General features: G+C 37.3%; 1 protein-coding gene and 1 long non-coding RNA gene across 5 annotated transcripts in view; one reads left to right on the forward strand and one right to left on the reverse strand.

The window, feature by feature from the left end:
• Window positions 1-24905, forward strand: part of LOC310903180 (serine/threonine-protein kinase TNNI3K) — a 74486-nt gene that overhangs the window by 31682 nt on the left and 17899 nt on the right. For all 3 annotated transcript variants that reach the window (XM_083845915.1, XM_083845916.1, XM_083845917.1), the window contains 8 exons: window positions 823-915; window positions 999-1056; window positions 1167-1361; window positions 1714-1818; window positions 19940-19992; window positions 21403-21455; window positions 22677-22809; window positions 24625-24734. In XM_083845915.1, the coding sequence (XP_083702041.1) occupies window positions 823-915; window positions 999-1056; window positions 1167-1361; window positions 1714-1818; window positions 19940-19992; window positions 21403-21455; window positions 22677-22809; window positions 24625-24734 (800 nt within the window). The remainder of the gene's footprint in view (window positions 1-822; window positions 916-998; window positions 1057-1166; window positions 1362-1713; window positions 1819-19939; window positions 19993-21402; window positions 21456-22676; window positions 22810-24624; window positions 24735-24905) is intronic.
• Window positions 7-19933, reverse strand: LOC310903187. 2 transcript variants are annotated; one of them, XR_014587341.1, is made up of 4 exons: window positions 19180-19933; window positions 2540-2601; window positions 1186-1344; window positions 7-882 (listed from the first exon to the last, which is right to left on the reverse strand). It is a non-coding gene; the product is annotated as an uncharacterized lncRNA (long non-coding RNA). The 2 variants fall into 2 exon arrangements; XR_014587342.1 differs by lacking the exon at window positions 19180-19933 and having other exon boundaries at window positions 2540-3777.

A 24905-nucleotide genomic window follows, 5' to 3' on the forward strand; every position in this document is an offset into this window, starting at 1 on the left:
TCTCAATGGCAAGGGAAAACTCAGAGTTTTATACTCTTCTACCCAAGGTGTTTTTCAGCCTAAATGTACCACACAAGATTAATTATTCCTGGATTTCTTTTCATTCAAAAATGTAGTGTTGTGCATAAGCAGTAGCTATATCTCCCTAGGATAATTTCAGGAAACAATTATGTTGAAATTTTTCTTCTTGGTGTCTGCAGAGGTGCTCAACAGCACGATAATTCCTCTATGCGTCTTACTTTCATTTTCTTTAAAATGTATATTTTGTTGGTTTTTAGGAGAAAGGGCTGTGAATTAGTACTTATGAAATACACACACATCCATGAATAAATTGCTTTATTCTGAAACACCTGTAGATAAAACATTCAGATGAATATCAGTACTTCAAAATATTTCACTTTTGGTGGTCCTTTCAATTTTCTATTTCAAGTGGTCAGTCTGGGTTTAATCAAATCCTTATGTCCTTTACATAGCAGCATTGAAATGTTCCATTGAGAAATATTCTGATGAACTTTATAGTAATAAGCCAAATAGATTAACAAGAGAGAGATGTTCGTTAACTAAATTAAGTTGCAAAATTCAGATTCTGTATGTATGTAAGATTTTAAACCCAAGAAGGCCCAAGGCATCTGTAATGTTGCAATTATTTATTTGTTATTGGGGTTTATTTTGAAAGAAAAAGGAATAGGATTACCAGGCAACCACTTTACAGGAGAAAAATCAGTTTTTACTTTGTAATGGTTTTGTGAAGTTAAATGCTTATATTCTGTACTTCTGTGTGACCCTGCATTTTACCAATAAGATAACTGTTTTCTTTTGCAGAAAAGGCAGATGTTCTTCTCCTCCGTGCTGGTTTGCCATCGCACTTCCATCTTCAGCTCTCTGAAATAGAGTTCCATGAGATTATCGGCTCAGGTACCAGAAATAAGAATGCCTCCATTTTAAATGTCTGATGTTCATAAGAAATACCTTATCATATTTATTTTAAATTATTTTAGGGTCTTTTGGAAAAGTATATAAGGGACGATGCAGAAATAAAATTGTAGCAATTAAACGGTAAGCTTGCCAGCCTTTTCCATTCCACTTGGTTAATGACTTAGTTTGAAGTATTTTCATAATGATTTTATTATGTTTTTGTCTTAATTTTGTCTCATGTAAATTCTAAGCTACCGAGCCAATACCTACTGCTCCAAATCTGATGTGGACATGTTTTGCCGTGAAGTTTCCATTCTCTGTCGACTGAATCATCCATGTGTCATCCAGTTTGTTGGAGCTTGTTTAGATGACCCAAGTCAGTTTGCAATAGTCACTCAGTATATTTCTGGAGGATCACTCTTCTCCCTGCTTCATGAACAGAAGAGGTATTACACTTGGTCTTTGCTAGGGCTTGTGGTACAGAATTTGAAAGACAAGTAAATTTGTACTGATGTGAATGCTAATCATTTCACTATGAAACAATAGTAAAAGGAACACAATAGAAAAAAATTGGCTTTGATTCCGATTATTGGGTGCACAAGGGAAATTAATAACTAATCAAAAAAAATGTAGTCATTTTGTTATATTCTATACATTTACATTACACAGATTATATAATATTATTTTGTATTCAAAACAACATTAAAGGTTCCAGGATTTCCAGATAAGAATGATTTACATTTATTTTTGTCTGTTTATTAACTTTGAGTAATACTATATTTTTTTTTCAATATATAGAACTCTCGATCTGCAGTCTAAATTAATCATTGCTGTAGATGTAGCTAAAGGTATGGAGTACCTCCACAATCTCACACAACCAATCATACATCGTGATTTGAACAGGTAACTGTCTTTCTTTATTCTAAAATTCAGGGAATATGAAGCTTCAAAGGAACAGCAATGGTCTACAGTCTCACCTATGCTTGCAGACTCTTGTAACTGTGTGGTATCTCATTAAAACTCTTGGAGCTTGGAGGAGGGTCTGCTTGCATCAGTTGGACTGGGTAAATGGAACATGATACTTTCACATTTACTGGAGGCTTTAATACATTTTACTTGAATGACTTGACACATAGTAGTCAATTTCATGCTAATAATTAATTGACAGATTTCTTATCTGAAATTGCGAACTATTTACATCCTATTTGTATATATTAATCGTGCAGGATTGCTTTTTTACAATTTATGCAATGTGGTATATCCTCCCAGTGTATATTTGGAATCCAAGGAATTATATGATTCATTTCACCAATTACCCCTCTAATAATTTGGGACCTAATTTAAAATAGTCACTAGTCCCCCTAAGGTCAATAACAGAAATACTTCTTGACCTGCAGAAGGCAATCCCTCCATTCATCTTAGGAGCCTGTCTTGAAATGGGATGAGCCTAGGCTTGTTCCAGGAGGGAGTAGCCAGCTAGTTTAGATTAACTGCCTAATGCTTATACTCGCACTGTTACATTAGGTAGTCTACATTAGAGTCAGTCTAGACTGACAAGGGAGTCTGCCTGAGTCGGTTACCCAGATTTCCCTCTGGAAGTGAAACTGATTTGAAATATACTCACTGTTTTTATGCAAACTTCATGAGACACATTTGCTGAACTGTAATTTTCACTGAAGGATGCAACTGTTAAAAACAAACAAACAAACAAAAAACTATCTTCTTACATTTGGCCCACCGATGTTCAGTATTTCTTAGAAACAAGAAACATTTCTACTGAGTGGAATTTCTTTGTGTTATATCTATACCAGAATTCACTTAAACTAGCCATTCTGTGCTAAATTCTGCTTTGGGAGCAGACTAATCAAAATTACCTATAGGCATATATCAAGAAAAGCAACTAGACAAAGAAGTTAGTGCTGAACAGCTGTTGCACTTTTTGGCCACAGTAGGTTGTTTGCAAACAGCTCCTTCAAGTATATATATGATCACTGTGACAAGAAAGTTCTACGGAAATAATTTTTTAAAAAGTAGGATGAATTGAGTTACAAAATGGGTTTTCTTCAGTATCAGGCATACCTTTCTTCATTTGCCATTTGTTTTACTGCTTGTTTTAAATAGAATTAAGAAGTGTTCATTTTGTTTATACCTCAAGTGATTGGTCCTATAGGGTTATGATGATACAATGAAGAACATTTGCCCATGTCTTGCTCCAAGTTTTCATTTCCTAGCAATATTGAAAGGTGCATTGAAAAATTCCTTGTGAAATACACTCATTTTGGGGGGAAAAGGAGATTAATTTTTCCCTTGCTGAGTGAAAAAGTAAACTGATTGTGAGACTATGCCTAGCTCAGGGTTCTGGTATCAATTTGTGAAGGAAAGATATAAAAGAGACAGCAAGCCATTTTCTGTACATTGGTATTGGCATCTTCAAGAGAAGAACATGGCCTTCATACATGAAAGGTTCAGTTTTCTTGCTTCAAGTGTACCTACAGTGACAACACTACAAAGGACACCTATAAATTAAGGGACTTCAAATGGTTATATATTTGAAGGACAAATACATTTGTTCTTTATAAATGGGAGTTTTCTTGAGATTTAAAGCATGACATGAATACCGGGGAGGGGGGAGGGAGGAAGAGAGAGAATAGATCTGTATATAAGAACAGTCATAGACATGCAAGCCAAAGCTGACCTCACTTGGTATCCTTTCTCTTGCAGGGGCCCATTGTGAGAAATTTGAGAGCCAGGCATATATATAACGATTATATTATATATGAATTATATCTGAATTTTCTCTCAGTCCCCAAGAAATTTTGCTTCAAAACAGTACTTTTAAAAATGCTCTTGAGGTCCCTTTATTAAATGAAATATCTCTATTTGTGGTTATGAAAGAAAAAAACATCCCTGCATACTGAAGAAGTTAAACAGAAATTAACCTCTTGTAACCATTGCCAATTACTTGATTTAGATGTGCAGATATGGTGTTTCTGTGTGGATATGATGTTCATATGATGTTTAGGAGAATATTGATGACCTGATTTATTTATCTGTATATACTGACTGTATGGAGACCTAATAGAAGTATATTAGTATAAACCATATTCTGCAATTTTACTATAACAGAGCTACATAAAATTTGCCAAATTTTATTTTATACGTTGCTTTGATTGACTGAACACTTTCAAAGCTATGTCAATTATCAAAATTCTTGTAGCCTAAGAAAGTCTAAACCTACATTTTAGAGGCCTTTGAAATGCTTTATTTTGACAATTTAAATAATTTTTTCTATTCTTGCTATTCTTTTAATTTTTACTTCTAAGTTTTTAAGTGAAACTAAGAACTTAATTCTAAAAAAAAAAAAAAATTGAATGTTTCATCACATGAACAAGTGTAATTCTGTTGAGAAATATCTGCTCCCCATTTTTATTCAATGAGGTTATGCTCCATAAAATGTTCTGAGTCAGTGCAAAACAAAACAGTTCACAAAAATCACTTATTCACACATTTCCATGAATTAGCAGAAGACACTGGGACAGTCAAACTCCAAAGTGCACTTTGAATTCTCTTTCAATGCATTTTGAACTGATTACAATTATCAAATGATTTGGCTGCAAAGTTTTGCAGGACAAAAGTCTGACCAGTTAAGGAGGAATTCAGGTTTCAGGGAAATCTTACAAGGGATAGAACAAAGTGTATTCGTGACTACATTTGTAAATAATGCCTGTCTCAAGCACAGGCTGTCAGTGCAATGCTGATCCAGGTGAGAATCCTCCATCTTTGTTTTACCAGCTGAGCAGTATTTGGTCGTTGTGCAGCGTAATCTGGCAGTCAGAAACTACTCAGATCATGCCTTCACCTTCAGAGCAAAGGCAGTAAGTGGACAGGCTGTCCACTCTGCCGCATTTATATCTGCCCTGACAGTGGCATGCTGAGAGAATCCAAAAAATAAAAATTAAAAAAAAAAAAAATGGTGAGCCCCAAGTATGTTCCCTCCCTGCACCTGTTGGCTGCTCTTAACCAGGTGGTGCTTTTACTAAAGGAAATGTTGCAGCTCTTGATCTTCTTAACAGCTTAAAATATCTTCTCCACAGGTGGCAGATTACCATCAAGTCTCTTCTTTCTTGTTGTGTTACCAGTTCCTTATATCATAGTTTTCTAGTTTTCAGGGGTATGTCCTGAATTAAGTCAGCTTTTGATAAAGTCAACTAATGTTTTGTCAGTTTCTGTCTCCCAGTCTTGCTGCTTCTCCTTAATATAGAGAATGCTCAGTCCTGACAGTTTGGCATTTTGGAGACTATCTTTGTTATAACAGAGATGATGAAATACTGGACACAATTCACTTGTTTCTGTCTTGTTGTTTGGATTTCCCATTAAGGCATATACTTTCTTCTACTGTTTTGGAAAGATGGATGCAAACAGTTTTTTAATCTGTTTGGTTATTTTGGAGTTGTTGGAGTTTTTAATTTTCCACTTGAGAATTCTCAGTTTATTTATAGCATAGCACAGTGCTTTCAAATAACAGTCATTTTCTTTCATTACTTGATTTCCCTCCCATTGTTTGTTTTGTCTTTTTTTTCTTTACTTTAAATATTTCCCCATAATTACCAGTTTATATCACTGTTTATTCGTTTATTTGATACATTTGTTACAGTTAAAAACATCTATGATTGGATCACTTGTAAGAGGTAAGATCTAGTGCAGGTCTGTGCACTCATTCATTTATCTTTGCTGATACCTGAGTTCTCAGAAGGTCTCTTCTTGCTTTCCTAAGCTATGAAAATAGTATCATGATGTGCATATTATAGTGAAGGATGGTGAAATACCTAACTGTATTGAATTGTGAGATATTTACGTAAAAATGCCTCCTTTTGCTAATGATAAAACATGCTTCTTAGTTCTGCTAGTCTTCTAATACAAAAGTATTCTGACTGGGAATTTTTGGGCTTTGCTCTCCCACGGGATATCTGCACAATGGTGTGAACAATTTCCTGCCTTTTAATTGTCATCATTTTCTTTTACAAGGTATCCCATCTAAGTCCTCAGTATTAAGAGGAGTTTTCAGTTCTTCAGTTTGGGTCCAAGTCAGGAATGCTAACAGTTTCTAACTATGCGCCCTTTGGCAAATGGATCCTAGCCCATCTTGTACGACAAAGTCCGGACTAAGGGGAAAGAGAAACTGCTGATATTATAAACTTCCTGTTGAGTGAGGAAGAGCTTGGCACTGGACAGATGTTATCTACATTAAACTTTTTTCTCAAAAAAATATAGCTGTTTATAACATCAAGGTGGCTCCACCAGTCCTAGAGACTTTTGAAAAAGTTAAAGAAAAAAGCTGGTTCAGGCCTTAATGAGTGTCCAATTTTTAAATTAAAGGTGGATTCACTAGAAGTTGCTGTGCACAAAGCAACCTGGATATCAACCTGCAAAAATGACCAGTTAGAAGAATGGCTTCTTACTACCTTATTTTTATTTTTTCCTTTATGTACCTATAAAATACCATATACCTAGATTCTCCACTGCATAGCATCAATGTCCTCCTCCTAACACTCAAGATTCCTTCTTGTCATGCCACTATCTCTGACTTTACACATCTTCTACTTTCTTACTGTGTCTCCTTCATATAACCACATACTTTCATAGTTTACTTTCAGGCCATCAAACTTTGGAGCTCAGAGTGAGATGCTTTCTTTTGGAGCTGGGCTTCTTGTCTCTATCATGGCACAAGCCAAAACCCCCACATCTGAATGCTACAGTCTAAGTAACTCTCTCAGGACTGCAAAAGATCCAAACCTTATGGTTCAGTGTTATGCCTTGTCACTACTGTCTGTTAGAAAACTGCTTCTGCACAAAAGGATTTTTAAATAATGTTTTCCACACACACAAAAAAGTGTCTCACTAGAGAGCCCAAAAGTATATCATTGCCTAACAGAACTTATTCCAGATCACATTTGTAAGGGTCAAAAGATAAATTGCTATAAGGACATCAGTGTAGCTGATGTACAGTGCTGAGAGTAGCTTAACTTTTGAAACTTTTTAGTGTAAGAGCAGAAGTCATGTTTTCAGCATGAGTCCCAGTCAGCCCACAGACACAATTACTAGATGAAAATCTTTATGATAACTGAACAGAAAGACCAAGAACGAAATTCTGACCCTTTCGTGTTAAGTTTTGCCAGTGGCTTCTCAGAAGCCATATATTTTTTTTTTACCTTTCATTTTCATATAGCTTGTAACCCTCTACGTGAGTTCTGAAATCTAATGCAATGCACATAATGCATTAAATGAATCTGCAACATGGCTTGATGGAACAGAGAAGAAAACGAATCTTTCATGTCTCTACCCTGGAAAAGGGGTTATCCTTCTGCCGTTTTAAGAATAATTGGGAGTTTTATTTTGCTTTCCAGCTTTGGAAAAGAAGTTCTGACAGCTATCAGAAATGGTGGCATCTATCAGCTTATTACTACGTAAATCAAGTCTTATAGCGGTGAGCGATTGTAGTCACAATGATTATAACACTTTAATAATAATAATAATAATAAAAGACTATTTTAGTATCAATTTAATTTAAGCCATAACAGCTGGACATGGTTGGACTAAGCCTTTGAGAAACTAACCTTCATTTGATGGCTGTAACTATCTGTAAAAGTTTCTGAGAGCTGGCTTAGTGAGAAAGATGAAAGAGAGGATGGAAGCCTGGTGGTAATGGGGATGGTGTCTGCAACTCCTCTTTGTTATAAAATCCCCTTAAAACCTTAAAATAGCAGTTGCCTTTCATTAAACCTACAGTGTATTAAAGGTAGAAGGATCTTTTCATGGCCCTGTTCTTTGGGAAAGGAACATGCACTGAATATTCTTTCTCTGTCTCTTGTCCTTAGAAAGAGAAATTGTATCTGCCAGGCTCGCAGAACTACTTGCTTTTGTAAAAGCCAGGGTGATTACGCACTTTGATTCTTTCATCTTTTTTTCTTTCCTCTGCTTCATGAAGAGAACGATGCTTGGTCTCACCGTTTCAAACTGTGTGTGGCCTTAACAGAAGACAATTAATTGTGATTCTCCTGAACTCATTATTAACCTTCTGTCAGCTCAGATCAAATTTATCTTCCTGCATTTCTCAAAACAGAGTTCCTTTTGCATCATCTGTGGTTTTCAGATTTCCAAGTGCCATTGAGGTAACAATAGTGTTTGTGAGCTGAATCTTCTAAACCTTATTTCTGTGGGTTATATGTTTTTGCCTTAGAAAAATTGGTAAGTACAGTGTTCACTGGAGGTAATGGCCTGACAAACTCCTGCTGGAGACTACCGCCTGCTTTCAGATATGTTCATACACTCAGCACCAAGATGGGCATTTCAGCATTGTTTTGTTAGAAGCACTTATGTATGCCATGTAAAGACAGGGTGAGAGGGTCTATTTATTGATTTCTTGGCTTCTTCACAAAAACTGTCAAACCAGGTCTTGACTGAGCTTATTGTCAGGCTGGGTTTATTCAAAGCCTATACAGTCCTTGAAAAGATTGAAGTTGGAGCTAGGGCTCAATACATTTTCTTCACATCAAGAAATCGTGATAATATTTGTTGCTACTGACAGAGGCCAAATTTAAACTGAGGCCACAGAAAAGTTTGTACTTTTGCATGATTCATGTGCCTACATTCAAGCAAGGGTACAACATTTGAGAGTCTCTCTAGTTAGCCTTACATTTGATTAATGTTTTCATTTGCTATCTGGTGGGGGTCTCAAAACAATTCCACATGTCATACTAAAATTGCTTAAATATTTTTGATAGAAAATATATATGGAAGTTAAAATCAGATTTAATATAAATGATGAGAGTCATGGTTACACTGTAACCATTATATTTTTATAATTAAATTTATTATCCTCAGGTTTGGGTTCAAGTGAAACTAGAAATCTTAAAGATACTGATTTGTGGAAGTCCTGGCTGGGAGAGCTTAAGTTTATCTGTCCTAAAAACTATGATTTGGTATAATTGTATTCCTCATCTAACTGTTCTTGCTCATATCTATAGCTCTAATATGGTCGAATTACGCTTTTTTTGTTGAGACCATCAACATTACTTTCATTTTCCCTTCATCATGTCTGCCAGCTTTTTCATTTCTTTTTCTCATATACTTTTCACTCTCATGATTTTACTTGGTTCAGTCAACATTTTGATGAATATCATGTAAGCATTGTTGCATCCACATTCATACGCTTTTATGTAAAAATTATGTAGTAATTTTTTTTCACCTTGCTAAAGCATTTTGTGAATCTTTCCCCATGTTCTCAGTTTTTTTTGAAAATCTGTGATGCTAGTTTCTAAGCCTTTCTCTTTTATTTGGTAGCATGTAATTGGTGTTTTTCTGCTTCCTCTCTTGTGTTCTTTGCTGAAAAACTAAATCAATTGGAATAGCTTCCCTGATCAGTAAATCAATTTTCAGTAGACTCTATATACACTTTTCCTGCTAAGAAGCATTTTACAAAAGGCAAAAGAAATCTTGCCTTCATTGTCATGATACATATTCTTGTACTGGATCTTAGATATGGTACATGCCTTTCATTAGCAAATATTTAATTAGCAAACATTTATTTGGCAAGTATTTTGTTTTGTCCCTGAGCTTGATTCTTTACAAATCCCAAAGGATTTGAAACTGTGGCAATAGTTCACCTTCCCAGTTTCTTTTAACAGCTTCCTCTCTCATCAAGTTTCTGTATAAGGCACAGAATCACCCTGTTTCTGTATAAGGCACAGAATCACCCCCTTTTTTTTTTTTTTAACCCAGTTAAGTATAGAAGTGAGGAGCTGTTATTCCACCTCTTTTCAGCTTTTCTGGTTGCTAATATTTATGGCACATCTTGTCCCTGCTGTAATATGTATTTGCATTCTATGATAGTATCAAAGTGGTTCAAAAAACAAGTGAATGTGTGTGTAAAACCTCAGGATTTCCCTTTTCTCCTAGAATAAGTGATATTGAACAAATTTCAGACTATTTCTGAGCTGCTTGGAAAAGTATAGACGATCCCCTAAGCTGCAGATCTGTTAGGATTAAAGACTGGTGCAGTTCCACTGCACAGGACACAAGGGACCTTCTCCTGGTGCTGGACTCATGCAGCTCAGGGCAGGCTGTGTGCAAAAATCTGCATGCAGCACTGACTCTGTTGTATGGCTCTCACTCTCCCAAACTCCCCCATTTAATGATATTTTACCTCCTCTTAAGCATGTGGATCCTTCTCTGCAGATTAAAATGTCACAAGCACCTGTTAAATAATCCTAATTCATGCTGCATATAAAATAGTTACTTCAGTGTTACTGACCTACAAAACGTTGACATACATGAGTTGACCAAATTGGGATAAATGTAATGTTTTGTGTGGAATATGCATCAAGTTCCTTTTTTTTTTTTTTAATTTGGCTGCTGGCAGTGCTTTATCTTGATCAAGCACAGAAACAAACAAAGAAAAATAATCAAAGCTGCAGTATTATTAATTTTTAGTACCTGTTCTTCACAAGTTTGCCTTCCATTTGCTATTTTACATGCATACTACAAAGTCTCTCCCAGGAAAATAAAACTTTTTCAATTTTTGAAAGAAAAGCTTACATCTGCAGACATCCTTGTAGCATAATAATGAATTTTGATTCATTGTTGCTGTTCTGTGAAATGTAATTCACAATAAATGGATTCCATTGAGCCCTTTTAGAGAACCCAAAAATAAGCGTTAGCTTTCCCGTATATCTTAAACTGTAACCATGCTCGTCAGTGAGCATATGGTTACTTCTTTTTGTACTGACTGGTAGAGTACACCTGTCTCTGTCGTTATGTTGGTTTTCTGAAAACACACATTCAGAAAGGCACAGGTCCCACCACCGGTGGTATGCCCCAGCCTCCGCCGTCTGAGGAAGGCAGTTCTAAGGCTGTCTGCAGTCCACACAGAAGGCCTGCCTGTCCGTGCACACTGTCAGTGCCAGGAAACCCTCCAGTCTAGCACCCTGATCAGACCACGCGGGTGTCTTTTCCCAAGTGCTTGAAGAGCCTGGGTCTCGCTGCCTGGTGACGGGAGTGTTAGGGACAGAGCAGGGGAGGGTGCAGCTGAGACAAGCGTGTCTTGTCGGTACCCTTGGCTCCAGGTCCCCACTCAGTGACCTGATTTTGCGACACTGGGCTTCTTCAGTACTCTGTTGGTCTGCGTGCCACCAGTTTCCCTAGTTCACCCTTCTCACAAGCTGCATCTGGCCACGTGCCATATGTTGCATCAAGAAAAGAGAGAGCACGCCAGCTTCAGGACAGTGTGACTGAGAGTTCTGTGCTGGGGTTATTGATGTTAGGAGGTCTTTGTTGGAACATTTCCTTTTAAAATACCCTCTGAAGCACCTGTGCATTTGCAATAAAATACAGGCTGTTCTGGCCAGCCGCCTTCCTTTTGCTGCATCTCCCTACAAAGAAAAGAGGTATGCAACTACCTGTTAAAATCCAGCTTTGGTGACAGCCACGTGTTTACCTTGAATAAAACTTAGTGAAGCACCAGAAAAATAGAAAAGAATACAAAGGAGCCATCCCATTCTCTCCAGTCACACTGAGAAGCAGCCTTTGCTGTAGCTGGCGTACGATCCTTGCGATCAGATGGGAGAATGGGCAGGAGGGAAAGGGGGAGAGGGAAGGTCAAGAGACAGTGTACTCAGTGGAGGAAAACAGAATCCAGTTATGGGTTTTAGGAAAGCAAAGACCTGCTTTGGAAGTGTTTTAGACATGCCTGCCTGCAGGTGTAGACAGGCATGACTGTCTCTGCTTTGAGCTTGCTGGAAATGAAGAATGCCTGCAGTGCTGTATCTGTGCTAAGTTTGCTGACAGGGCAGAGTGCATTGAAAGCAGAATTGTACCAATGCACACACAGACCCAGAGCTACCCAGTCTCCCACAGGGAAAATAATGCCCGTCTGTGTTCACTCAGACAGGCGCTGCACCAGAGGGCCCCCTTCATGGGCCCTCTTGCATGACCCCTGCCAGATCATTCATAATTTGGTAATATCATGTGTCTTGAGCCCTGAAAGGAACTGAGAAATCCTTTCTCAGTTCAAACCTTATTTCAGCATTTTGAAATTGCATTTATATCTATGCTGCACCAATCTTATGGGGTTTATATTTCTAAAAATGGAAGAGATAGCAGGGAATCATAGTAGAGATTTTAAATCTGTATTTCTACACATTCACTTTTGAAAAAAGCAGTGTACTTTTGAGAGGTGTTGGAAACCTTAGTTCACAGGTGTACGTGAGAACTTGGTGTATGTGGTGAACAGTACATGAGTCAAATGATAGTTATTGGCTCATATGATTTATTTAGCCAGCTTTCTCTGCTACATACAGTACACATGGCAACATGTGATTCAGAAACATTTTTAAGGGTATAGAAGGGCAGCACAGAAATGCTTATAACTGATTTGAAAGCCAGACTTTCTAATGTGAAGACTGTTCTGCACACACATATTTCCTTTTGGGAAAAAAAAAAGTCAATATTACAAGAAAAGTAATTTGGACACTGATGAAATCAATATGTACTACAGCTCACATAAGAAGTTTGTAATATCCTCTGAAATCAATGCCCATTGCAGGATACAACCATTTATAACTTCACACAGATATTGTGAAGTTCACAACAGATCCACTGTGAGGTTAAGAATAAAGGATCTCAAAAGCTGTAAATACAATGAAGTGAATCAGATTACTTTTTAGTATAACTAGATGCTATCCTAGTTGCAAACTATTGTCCCTTATTTTTCACAATGTATTGACTTGAAACTATGGCTTTCCAAACTGTCATCAACTATTCTACAGTTCAGCTTCTTTTCTAAAAAAACCTTCAGTTAAGAGTGTCATGTTGAACAAGACGTGAATCTGAAATAATACTGATGCCTAGGAAAAAAAAAAAAAAAGATTCAAAATAGCCTGTTTCTACACATACAGGAGTGAAAGAACATCATTTTTCTCAGCTGGGAGGTATTTTCAAACACCGTACATAGTCTTTTTTTCATCCTGCTCTGTAAATAATAAGACCAAAAAGAATCATTTAGTCATCACTCAGTTTAGGACTGAGAGATATTATGTGAGTCAACAAACCCAGTCCTCTGCTGTCACAACCAACCACTTAATAGTCTGATATCTATAATGTAGGCTGTAAGTTTGGTTGACTAATGCATGTATTTCACTTGGAATGCCATTATGTATTCGAGACTTCAAGGAACAAATAATATATTAATCTTTTGATAGTTTATCTGCACTTAAAAAGTTGGAATTGCCTTACATCTATCATCATCTATCAACTGGCCTCTTCACATTCTCTTGGATTATCATAAAACTTTTATTCTCTTAATATTAAGTAGGTGCCTTCCAAAAAGGCTATTTAGTGTTCTTTGTCTCTTTAGAAAAGCTTTGCATTTTCCTCCTAGCTCACCTTAGGTTTTCAGCCACTAATCCTAAATCGTAATCCTAAACCCTAATTCCAATTTGAAGTTGCATGGTGCTGTGAGTATGCTTATGTTCCTAACTTCCTAGTGACTGCAATTTCATTGTATTAAATAAATGTTACAAGTTTGTGTTCAGCTTCCCAAATCATAAACAACTCCATCGAATGTTGTGGACTTGAGTCACACTAGGAGTTTTCCCAAGTGAAAGTCCTGTAGTCCAGGTGGATAGCAATATGAAAATACTGAAATTCTAAGCATGCAGATATCTTTTATTATTCCATAACCATAGTTTTCTTAACACAGCATATCTGAAACAGTAGTGCATAAATTGTGATGAGATTCTGTTATTCTGAAGGCATCCTCTCAGTTCTGAGAGAGACCTGCAACACCAAGAGAGAGAAACTAGTTCTTTGTTGTTCGTTAGCTACCCTCTGGAAAAGTGCTCAAATATGCTACACACCTATGAAAATAGGAGTCTTTCTACAGCCAGTTCTGAGCATGAGTAGCTAAAATGTATTTGTATACAGGGAGGGAACGCTTCTGTTTTGATAACCATATGCTGTCAAAGGTAAGTAAGCAATGTAGTAAAATGACACATCATTTTGTATATTCAATATATTATGAAGAAGAAGAAAATAAATGGATCTGAAAGGCATTTATGGATTCGCAGAAGCCCATAATTGTATAAACATGTATATAGGTGTTTATTCAGTGCTTGGGGACTGAATGAATTATCCTAACAAATCCCTGTCTAGTTTGTTAGTTTGTTGCATGAGGAGATGCTTGCATGCTGAGAGATAAAAGAAAGACTTTCTTCTTTATAAAAAAGAATTTCTTCTTTATATCTACTCTAAACCTACCCTCTTTTAGTTTAAAGCCATTCCCCCTTGTCCTGTCCCTACACTCCCTGACAAAGAGTCCCTCCCCAGCTTTCCTGTAGCCCCCTTTAGGTACTGGAAGGCCACTGTAACGTCTCCCTGCAGCCTTCTCCAAGCTGAACAACCCCAGCTCCCTCAGCCTGTTCTTGTAGGAGAGGTGCCCCAGCCCCTTGATCATTTTTGTGGCCCTCCTTTGGACGTGTTCTAATACTTCCATGTCCTCCTTGTGCTGGAGGCCCCAGAGCTGAACACAGTGCCCCAGATGGAGAGCTGCTCACAAGAGCAGAACAGAGGGGGAGAATCACCTCCCTCACCAGCTGGCCGTGCTTCTGATGCGGCCCGGGATACAGCTGGCTTTCTGGGCTGCAAGTGCAAACTTCAAATTCCACAGTTCAGACAAAAGCCATGAAATGGGGGCCAGTATTAGGAGAAAGATAGATTTTCAAGATTTATGTTTGAAGATTCACTAAGCTATATCTACAGTGTCACACTGCTCTTAAAACCAATAGTCTCTTCTAAAAGACCAAGGACTATGTCTGTCTTTGGGAGATGTAACCAAGAGTGTCAAAGAATCTGGTTTGATTTAATACTCATTGCCATTCTCTTGGGATTAAAAGACTGAGAGAAGGGAAAACGATCTCTCCTTTTTTTGTCTTTCATTTTCCCTTTTGGGGCTATTAAGGATTGGATACAAGAAATAAAATAAGATTTAAAAAAAAAAAAAAAAAAAAGGATATATACCTGATAAAGACTATTATTCTTTAGTGGTTTAGTTCCACAATATATTGACAAGCACAAGCAACAAATGAAACTATCTTAAATTGTAATGCTATGTAAGATAACAGTCAGCAAAAAGATAATACTACCTATTCCAACATTGCCCATATTTTGTTCTTTTTCTCTATACAGCACTTCTTAGTATTGGCAAAATAAATGTCATTTAAATTATCTCTCCAGAATGAACATGTGCATTTAAACTAAAATAGGTGTTACCAAAGGGTGTAATTGATCCATATCACAGAGATCCACAGTATAAGAAAATTCAGTGGTAATGTCACATGCTTACAAATTGTGCATTGCATCTCCCTCTAGTGACCAGCCTGCATGTAAGCCTAGATCAGAACTGTGGAAACTTTCCATCTGAACTATATTCTACCAAAGAAGTTGGGGAGGGAGGGGTTGGTTTCTTTGTTTGTTTTCTGTAATGCATGAAGTTTATTGCAATTCCCCCTGGGAATGTTCCTTTTGATACGTGGTGTTTTTGCTAGTTGAAGAATGTAAGCTTCTAGGGTTTATTGTAATTTATAACATGTGCCAGCATAGAGGGTAAAGGCAGACTGGAACACTTTAATCATTATTTATTTTTTAGGTATTTACAGGTGTGCAGGAAACAGTCTTTTTTCTTGCACAGCACGTTATGAAATGTCTCATTTCCATCTTAATTTTCTTAATTCAGGACAAAAACAAAAGTTGAAATCTTGAAAAATTCCTGAGATACCTGGGTTTATTTTCTAGCCTGCTGTTGGAAATGAGTTTACTTGCAAGAACTTTAGGTTTAATTTTCTTTGTGACATTAACCTGGTCTCTATACTATCAACTTCCTGCAAATGTCTCCATCCCAGTGTCCTTTTGTTAATAACTCTAACAAACATATGCATCTTATGGATAGATCTGAACAGATAGCAGAAAAATCAGCAAGAACTCATTTAGCTTCTTGTTATTGCCGTGCTGTTGTTGTGTTCTTCCTAGGAAGTTGTATGAGTTAGGTTTTGAGAAGATGACAAAACTTTTGGAGTATCTTTTAATCTGGTAGCCTCTCTGTGTAAGTAAGATTGCATGAAAGACTATATGCATTCTGCATGAGCCTTCAGTACTTTCTGACCAGAGTCAATTAGAGGAAGTTTGTTTCACAGATCATTGTGATAACACATCTGTTGCAGATACTACTGAGTTACAAACTTAATGCATGTGCTGGGCACATGCTAAGCTAAAAGCCTTTCAGAAAGGTCTACTTTTCAATAACGTAGGCTATGCTATAACCATTTAGATGGTTGTGCCAGTTCAGTCAAAAAGCCTTTTGACCCCTTCAGTGTAGTTGTCTCACCAATGAGGAACGCGTCTTCTTTTTTCAAATCATATCATCTGGGTCAGCCACAGTTCTTAAACTGAATCAAGAATTCAGAGGGGTTGAATGGCCTTTGTTACGTAGAAGGTTGGAGTAGTCCCTAAAGACCTTAATCTGTAAATGCAAATATTAGTAGCCATTTCAGGATTGATAGGATGGATACATATGTAGGGTTACGTTTCCCTCCAGATATCCATTTCCATCACTGTCTTTGAACAAATAATATGTAAATAAAGCTGAATTTTCTTCACATTACCTTCAATAAATGGATTTAAACCACAACACAAATCTCCTAATTCAACTCATCAGTTCTAGTAGTTTTAAGATAAATCCAGTAGGCTTAACTCTAAGCTTCCAAATAGATCTCTGCCAACAGTCAGTTAAAGTTCTCGTTATCCAATCCTTTACATTCACTGAGGCTTGCAGTTGCTATGGTTTCAAATATTTCACTAAAACTAAAACACTTCTCTATGTGCCAGCACAACTAATTATCTTAGATAAATAATTTCTTTGATCTCAGGAGCCCTGACAGACAAGTCATACAAGTGCTCACCAAACAGAAGTTTTCCTGCATTTATTTCCTCCTCTCTAACTCCAGAAACTGGGGCAAAGATGAAGATTTATATTGAGATAAATACTTAATATATATGCCTAACATATAAACATCATATTTTCCTGGGATTTCTTGCTGTCCTCAATTCATTTAGCAGAAGTGTACATCAGCTTCTCCTAGGCTACGCCTGAAATCCTGGGCATTCTCCACTGTGCACAGTCAGCTGTAGTTGTAGTACATGGAGATGAGGTGAACAGATGCAGGGAACAAGCTGAAGTCAACAGTGCAGTCCTCACACATAACTCCAGCATTTTCAGTAAGTATTGGGCTTAATGCACAAGTGCTACACAGCGTTTCTGTCCATGAAATTCTGCTTGGTCAAGCCACAGCTATGGCCACAGTCCTAAGCAGAGTGTGCTCCGTGTGACACCAGCCATTGCCTCAAATCTTTCCTTGCTACTGTTCTCAGATGCAACCACCACTCTCCAGGCATGCTGATTTCATTGTATAGACCAGTTTGTCAAGGGAGCTTTGGAAGGACATGCCAACAAGTGGTTCCACTATCACAATCAAAATGCACTGCAATTTTTGCAAATGTAATTTTTTATGATAAATACAAATTGTAATTCCATTGTGTGTGATCCTGGCTAGCCTGTACATCAAAATATTCCATCTAGTGGACTGGTGATTTTTCTGTATCAGCTTTCAAGGTGTTATCATCAAGCTGCTGAAAAATAGCTTCTATATATTTTATGGTCTCAACTATTTAAGCGATTCCACATCAAGCAGATGTGTTCGCAAACTAATGACTCTAATAATGAGTTCAGATTAAAAATTATCCTAATTACCTCAGTTCATTTAACCCCTAAAATGCGTCTGGCATGCTTAGGGCTATCATTCTGGTTAATTATATTCCTTGTGCACTCCAAAATGTTCTCACGCTTTATATGTCTGGATAATTTTTCTGAGGCTGGTGGACCCATGGTAAATGTCTACTGAGCATAGCACCTCTGGGAGTGATAGCCGTTCATGATGAAATACAAGGACAATACATTGGTAATACACCAGGGTGATGTCAGAGCAGACATCTTACAAAGAGAGTATTTTCCTTTGATCCTAAAGACCCTGATTGTTATGTCCTGGGTTTCCCCAGGAAGGGGAGAAAAACATATTTCAATCTTTTTCTAGTGCTTTCTGCTAACCTGAAATTAATCTTTAAGTAAAAAGAAGCTATGGTTGATCAACCAGTCTTACCTCTTTTGCTATCTAATCTGCTGTCATGATGAGAGCTACACACAGACCACAGACCAGCATACAATGTCCACTTTTCGCTGGGCATTGGCTTGAACTTGCAGTAGATTTTCCAAGTTGACATTCATAAATACAGCATAAGTACTGATAGTTGAGATCCACTGGCTGAGTTATTGTTTGAAAAATTAGCCTGTGCTTGTGTGTTTTCGTAGAGTGGTGAGACAGGCCTCGTACATCAAGTGAAACCCAGAAGTTTGAAATTTCATTTGTAAAGTAATAGAAAAATGGTTATTCTTCCATGTTTTGATTTACTCTCTTTGAAGATGAAACGATTGCTATTAACAACAGACTTCAAGAACTTAGTGTAACTGTTTATTCTTGCTGATACTAATCTGTTTACACTGCAGTTCAGGGAAATTTTGCTGTTAATTCTTTCTAGACATCAGATCTTTCTCATAAGGCCTATGTGCCTGATAACATTTTCAACTCTTAAATTTCTTTGTAAACCTCATCACAGGAAATTTAGGCTCCTCTCTTTAACTCGGCTTTCTCTTGGCATTTCGACCTATGCTGTGGCATTGCCACTGTCACTCAGGCGTTCCCAGGGCCTTAGGGTGGCCCTGATAGACTGGGCTTACAGGAACAGACACCACACCAACAGCTTTAAAGATAAACAGTTTGTAAATAATAGTACAGTAATAAATGCAAGTAGAACAGTAATCTGGGGGGAAACAATAGCAAATCCAGTAATTCAATAGTGGCTAAACTTTTACCCAAGCATGCGAAGATGGGCATAACCATGGTTATCGGGTGGGGCAGCAGCAAGGCGACTCTGCTTTCTGCAGGAGGTTAAACTAGACATCTCCTGTGATCCCCTCCAGCCTTAGCTGGACTGGTTCTATTTTTCGTTTGTTTATGTATTGGTCAACAGGCCATATATTGTACATAATATGTTTGCTAAATTTCTGAACTGGAACATGAATGGAGGGCAGGACTGAAATCTTACCTCCGGTGATATCAACAGACCAATCTCCATTAGTGTTATCAGGGACAAGTTTTCATCCTAGACACTGAGAAAAGCTACGGGATGGATAAACAGATGGAGATATTTTAAGAAATACAGTACCTTTGTCTCATGAAAGCATCATTTGTATTAGAAAGTATGGTTATTAAATTGAATAGGACTCCCTATTGTGTCTTTTTTTTTTTTTTCCCCAGATTAATGGAGGTCTAGCTTCCAGTGATCCATTCTATATGGGACTCTTCAGATCTATTCTTGCCCTTCTACACATTGACATAAATTAGGAAATGACACTATGAATTTACAGTTAGGGAAAGCGTAAATTACAGTTAGGGGAAAGCCATAAAAGACAAAAGAATCAGTCCACATAATTTTATTTAAAATATCACTGTTTTTATATTCAAATCTTTTTCACTCCATCACTGTGATTAAGTACATATATTTAATAAAGCTATTATAATTGATCAATAATTAATTACAGAAAATGTTTTGATCTAGTACTGATTAGAAATTGGTATTTCATTAATGAAGCTATTGGGTTTGCCTTCTCAGAGTTTATGTGTATTTTATAACAATAAATAGGAGAGACAGCTGAAGTGATTTATCTACAGACATTTATTTTCTTAAGTAAATGACTTAAAGTCATCAAGATTTTAGCTATGAATCAAAAACTGTAAAATTTTCAGCAACTGTAAGAGACTATTAAACAATTACCTATAATAAATATTTTTCTTTTTTTTTCCAGTCATAATATTCTTCTGTATGAGGATGGACATGCAGTTGTTGCTGATTTTGGAGGTAAAGAGTTCTTATGAAAAATCTACAAATTAACTTAAAATTTTCTAAAACTAAATATGTGCTGACTAAGGAAATGTTGAGGAAGTTTGTTCTTCATTTTGTTATTATGAAAGGAGAGAAAAGGACCTTTTTAAGGATGAGAATGTCCCTATTTTGTGTCTCAGACAAGTTAGCAGTTGCTGTGGAGTACTCCACTGTATATGTGAGAAGAAAACCCAGATGACGGTGAGATGGGTGCATCTCAGTTTGAGTATGTTTTAGCGGTGGGTTAGAGGAAGCTAAGTGAATGCCTCTAGTAGAGGACGTGTCCTCCTCTTTCAAGACAAGTGCTCAGGATCTGAGGACAGTGTTGTGTATAGGTCTGTTGCTGTTAGCAGCCAAACTCCAGGGCAATAGGACAGGTTTCTTTCATTTTACTTAAAATAGCAGAATGTAGTTTTTTATTTCAGTTATGGACTTCGCATTTTCTATTCAAAATTAAACTAAGCTATATTTTATGAATCTGTATCTTGTGCATTGTCTTGGTGTTTATCAGTCAAGCTGCACAAGAATGTGTTCTTGTTGGTGCAAGAATGGAGTTTGGGGAGCTGGTTTTGACCTAGCTCCTGAAGAACTACTTCACCTAAGCCATTGTTACTGCGCAATATCACCACAGATGTGATCCCTAGAGATGCATGGATATCAGCTTAACACAGGAGTGTGGTGTTAGCATGATACTATCTGTGAGGGATGCAGTGCTGACCCAGACTTGCTGTTGTCGAGCTTGCTGGAGCAAGGAGATAGCACAAGGTTTGGACCACATGGGAATGCCTCCTTGTCTGGGGTGTTGCTGAAAATACTCCTGTTCATATAGATGAAAGCATAAGTGTATTTTTCTGATATGTCAAAGGCATCTGAAGTCCTGCTTGGGAACTTATTTATGTATCACAAAATAGAGCACACACTACCTTCACTGTATTAATGCAAGATCTTGTCACTTCTAGGTGTGCTGCTTTTCTGACATTAAATAAGACTGACAAGCTTCTTTGGTACTGAATGTCAATGCAATGCTCAGTTACTGTTTGCTGTAAATCTAGATACATTGATATTGACCAGTACAAATAAATGTGAGGTTCCAAATTCTGAGCTGGATCCTCAGTTGCTATAAACTGCTATTAATGTCGGCAGAGCTATGTAGATTTATACCAATGTTGAATTTGGCAGGCAGGTTTGAGATGCCTCATTGTCTCTACATACCCTTGTTGAATATCAGCCATCACAATTTGCCTGGATTTTGCCTGGATTTTCAAAACCCCAGTGCTATTAAAAAATACTTTTTACCAAGACTTTATTATTATTACTATTTATAATAAGTCTGGTATCTATAGTGGCTTGACAGTAAAACTTTTTTTTTTTTTCTGTGTGTTTCAGAATCGAGATTTTTGCAATCCCTGGATGAAGACAACATGACAAAACAACCTGGGGTTTGTTTCTTATTTTGTGCCACATAGTTTGTATAAAACATACAGGCAAGCTCAGTTTAGGAGAAAATTATATTAGAAATGTCATTTTTTGATGGATTAGATGAAATGGTATATTGTTATAGCTCTTTTTATATTTTTTTATTCAGGCCTCTTTACTAGCAGAGATTAGTGAATACAAAATATATTTTCTTAATCTGCAGCAGAAAACAATTTTATAAGGCTCTTCCTTGGGCTCTGTTGCCCCCCAAATCCTTAGTAAAGCATAATTTTTTCTATCCACCCTTCCCCACTCATATACACACATTGGTGTCAGGTGGTCCCTATTTCTAATGAGGAGTTAGTTATTTGACACTTATTTTCTTTCAGAATTCTTTTCTCCATTTCAGGCATATTGTTAAGAGAGACAGCTTTTATAAAACAGCATTGTCATTACAGGTTTTAGTCCAAGTGCATTCTGTGTATCACACTGTGGTCATGAGGCTTTCCATCATCATAATGACTAATTGTGGAATGCTAAGTCTAGGGTTCAGCACTCATCTTTTCAACCAGTTGCTGTGTGCACTCAGTGTGGAGTACCTACTGCAGCTGTAGGCCTGGGCCCTGTCAGGCTTTGATGATCAGGGTTTGATGATGTCTTGCTGAGAAGGGCTGCTTTGTAAAGAGAGAAAGGTTAGTTAGTGAGGTGCCAACAGCTGGCAAAGAGACCCTGCACTCATCACTCCAGTGGAAGGGTGATTGATTGCTTGTGAAGCAGCCCCAGGATTGTGCTTCTGCAGAGAGCAGTAATATCCCAGAGAGGGCACTAGCCCAACACGGTGGCCATCAGTTTTTCCCTTTGAATCACAGCTAGACAGCTAGAGTAGTATTTAACTGGTATTAGATGGCAAGGTCAGACCTTATACTGTGGTCTTCAGACTATGTAAGGTTGAGTGTTTTGTTTTTATTCTAGCAATAATCTCTTCCTTAAAGCTTGATCACTATCTCTATAGGGTTGAAGCATTTATCATACTAATGCTGTTATGTATCGTGAAATAATTTCCTGCCTGAATTTTGCATGCTATGGTGAAAACTTTTCCTGGCAAACTTACCAGTTGTTTTATCGAGCAATGGAGGCAAGGAAATAACAAAAGAAAAGAAAAATAACAATACAACTAGAGGAAAAGAGACATGCATGAGGAAGTAAACTCTCTTAATGTATACTTGATGTTTCCTCATATGCAGAACCTACGCTGGATGGCCCCTGAAGTGTTCACTCAGTGTACAAGATACACCATAAAAGCTGATGTTTTCAGCTATGCTTTGTGTCTCTGGGAGCTGCTAACAGGTGAAATTCCTTTTGCTCACCTAAAACCAGGTAAGGTGCTCAGTGAGTTAATGTTTAAAGATCAGTTACACTGCAAGATATTAATTGACATTTTACTAAAAATTATTGTTAAGTGCTAAAACTCAGTGAAAGGCATAGAACTACCCCACTATAATGCCATATACTACTTATTTTTATCATTCTATATTAGAGGTTTTTGACCTCCCGTAACATCAACACCAGCCTTTCCAGTTTGTCCTCCTATGGCATGGGGTCGATTTGTGACCGTGCTGTTATGCAGCTCCCTCCACACAGGAGATGGCCTGGAAGAACCCCAATGATGTATTTTACTCCAGCAACTGAAAAACTTGTGGAAATTGGGAGATTTTTTTGTTTGTTTTAAGTGGTTTTGGGTACAACGAATACAGTTGCTGGGGGAACAGATGTGCAACATTTGTCAGATGGCTTTCAGGCAGATTTTTTTGATGTTTGGAGAAAGCATGGCCAATGGCAGCATTCTGACCTTTAAAAAGGTGAGTTTCTCTTCATACAAGTGTTTGTGCCCAAGCAGAATATAAATGTTTGTAATATTGTATGGATGCATATTCTGTAAAAAGCAACTTTGAAGGTGCTGTATCATTTTTAATATGTATAAAACTCCTACATTTACGACATATGTTTACATAACGTCTATTCAGTTAAAAACAAATCCCATATTTTTATCAAAGTATGTATTTCAAGGTAAGAAATAACAGGACAGTTTTTAGGAAGAAAGTCTCGTATCTGTAAAACACTGTCGCTCTAATTATGCATCAATGACTTTTTTTTTCTTTTTTTTATTGTTACCTTTGTGCAGGCTTAGAGGTCCAGGAAGCCATTCTTCTGAAGTTCATTGTCATAATTAAGTGTTGAAAGTAACACATGATTATAAAATATCATGCTAAATAAATCTCACCCATTGAAATGGATGTATTATCACATCAAAAGCAATTCCATCTGCCTTACTGAACCTAGTACGATATCCAATTCTGTTAATGTGTACTATATACTGAATAAAATACCTGTTCATCAGTTCTTTACCTGATGAAAATGAATAAATGTTTTTATATTGGCTTATAGTTACTCTGACCCAGAAGAATGATAGATGAAACAGCCAGTCAAAAACAGAAAATATTCAGAGGTTTAAGGCTATTACACAGGAGAGTTGAAAAGCATAACTAAGTTCAGAATTTTGGGCACCACCCAAAACCTTTTTGACTCATATTTGAGAAGAACAGATTCTTGAAAACATTTTGCTTAAAAAGAATGCAAGGGACTAGCCATGTGTTTGGATTCAGTAAATGTGTTATCACAATTGGGAAAATATTTTGGCAATTTTATGTTGGTCTGTAGGGGCTACAGCTTATAAAATGATATGCACTAGACTTTTACTAAAGAAACACTTTGAATTAATTTTAGTAATAGAATGTAATAGAACTAACCACAGGTTATTTTAAGATATCTGAGTTGTTACCAGTTTATCTGCAACTGGATTACACATTATACTGTCTTAATAATTAGGAGAATAATTTATTAAAAACAAACCAACAAAAAAACAACAACAACAAAAAGGTTAACTCATTTTTTTTTTAGGGATGAACCTGAACTAGATTGTCTTTCCATTCAGGACCATGGATGGTCTTAGCTATCTTTAAAAATGGTATGGATTTGAAAGCCTCTTTAAGCCACAAGTTTTTATCCACAGGTGTGGTGGCTATGGACTTCTGTACCTGGGGTGTATGGCAGTAGCAGATAGTCTGTGTCTTCCCTAGGAACACCTGTAACACCTGGATGCTCACATGTCTCTGTTGGGCTGTTCCCTTGCAGCAGCGGCGGCAGCAGACATGGCATACCACCACATTCGCCCGCCCATTGGGTACTCCATCCCCAAGCCCATCTCTGCCCTACTGATGAGAGGCTGGAACGCCTGCCCTGAGGTGAGTGCCCCGGCTCCACACAGCTGGAGAGGCAGCAGGACAAGAGGTACGGACGCTTAGGCCAGCCATTTGTCTGACTTCACAGGGCTTCCCCAAAAGTACCCGTAACCGTGAAAAGTGCCACTGCAGATTATCTGGGACAGATAATGGTGAAATGCTGAGAAATACAGA

The sequence above is a fragment of the Anser anser genome (genome assembly GCF_964211835.1).
Source record: "Anser anser genome assembly, chromosome: 8".
In the NCBI taxonomy this organism is placed as follows: Eukaryota; Metazoa; Chordata; class Aves; order Anseriformes; family Anatidae; genus Anser; species Anser anser.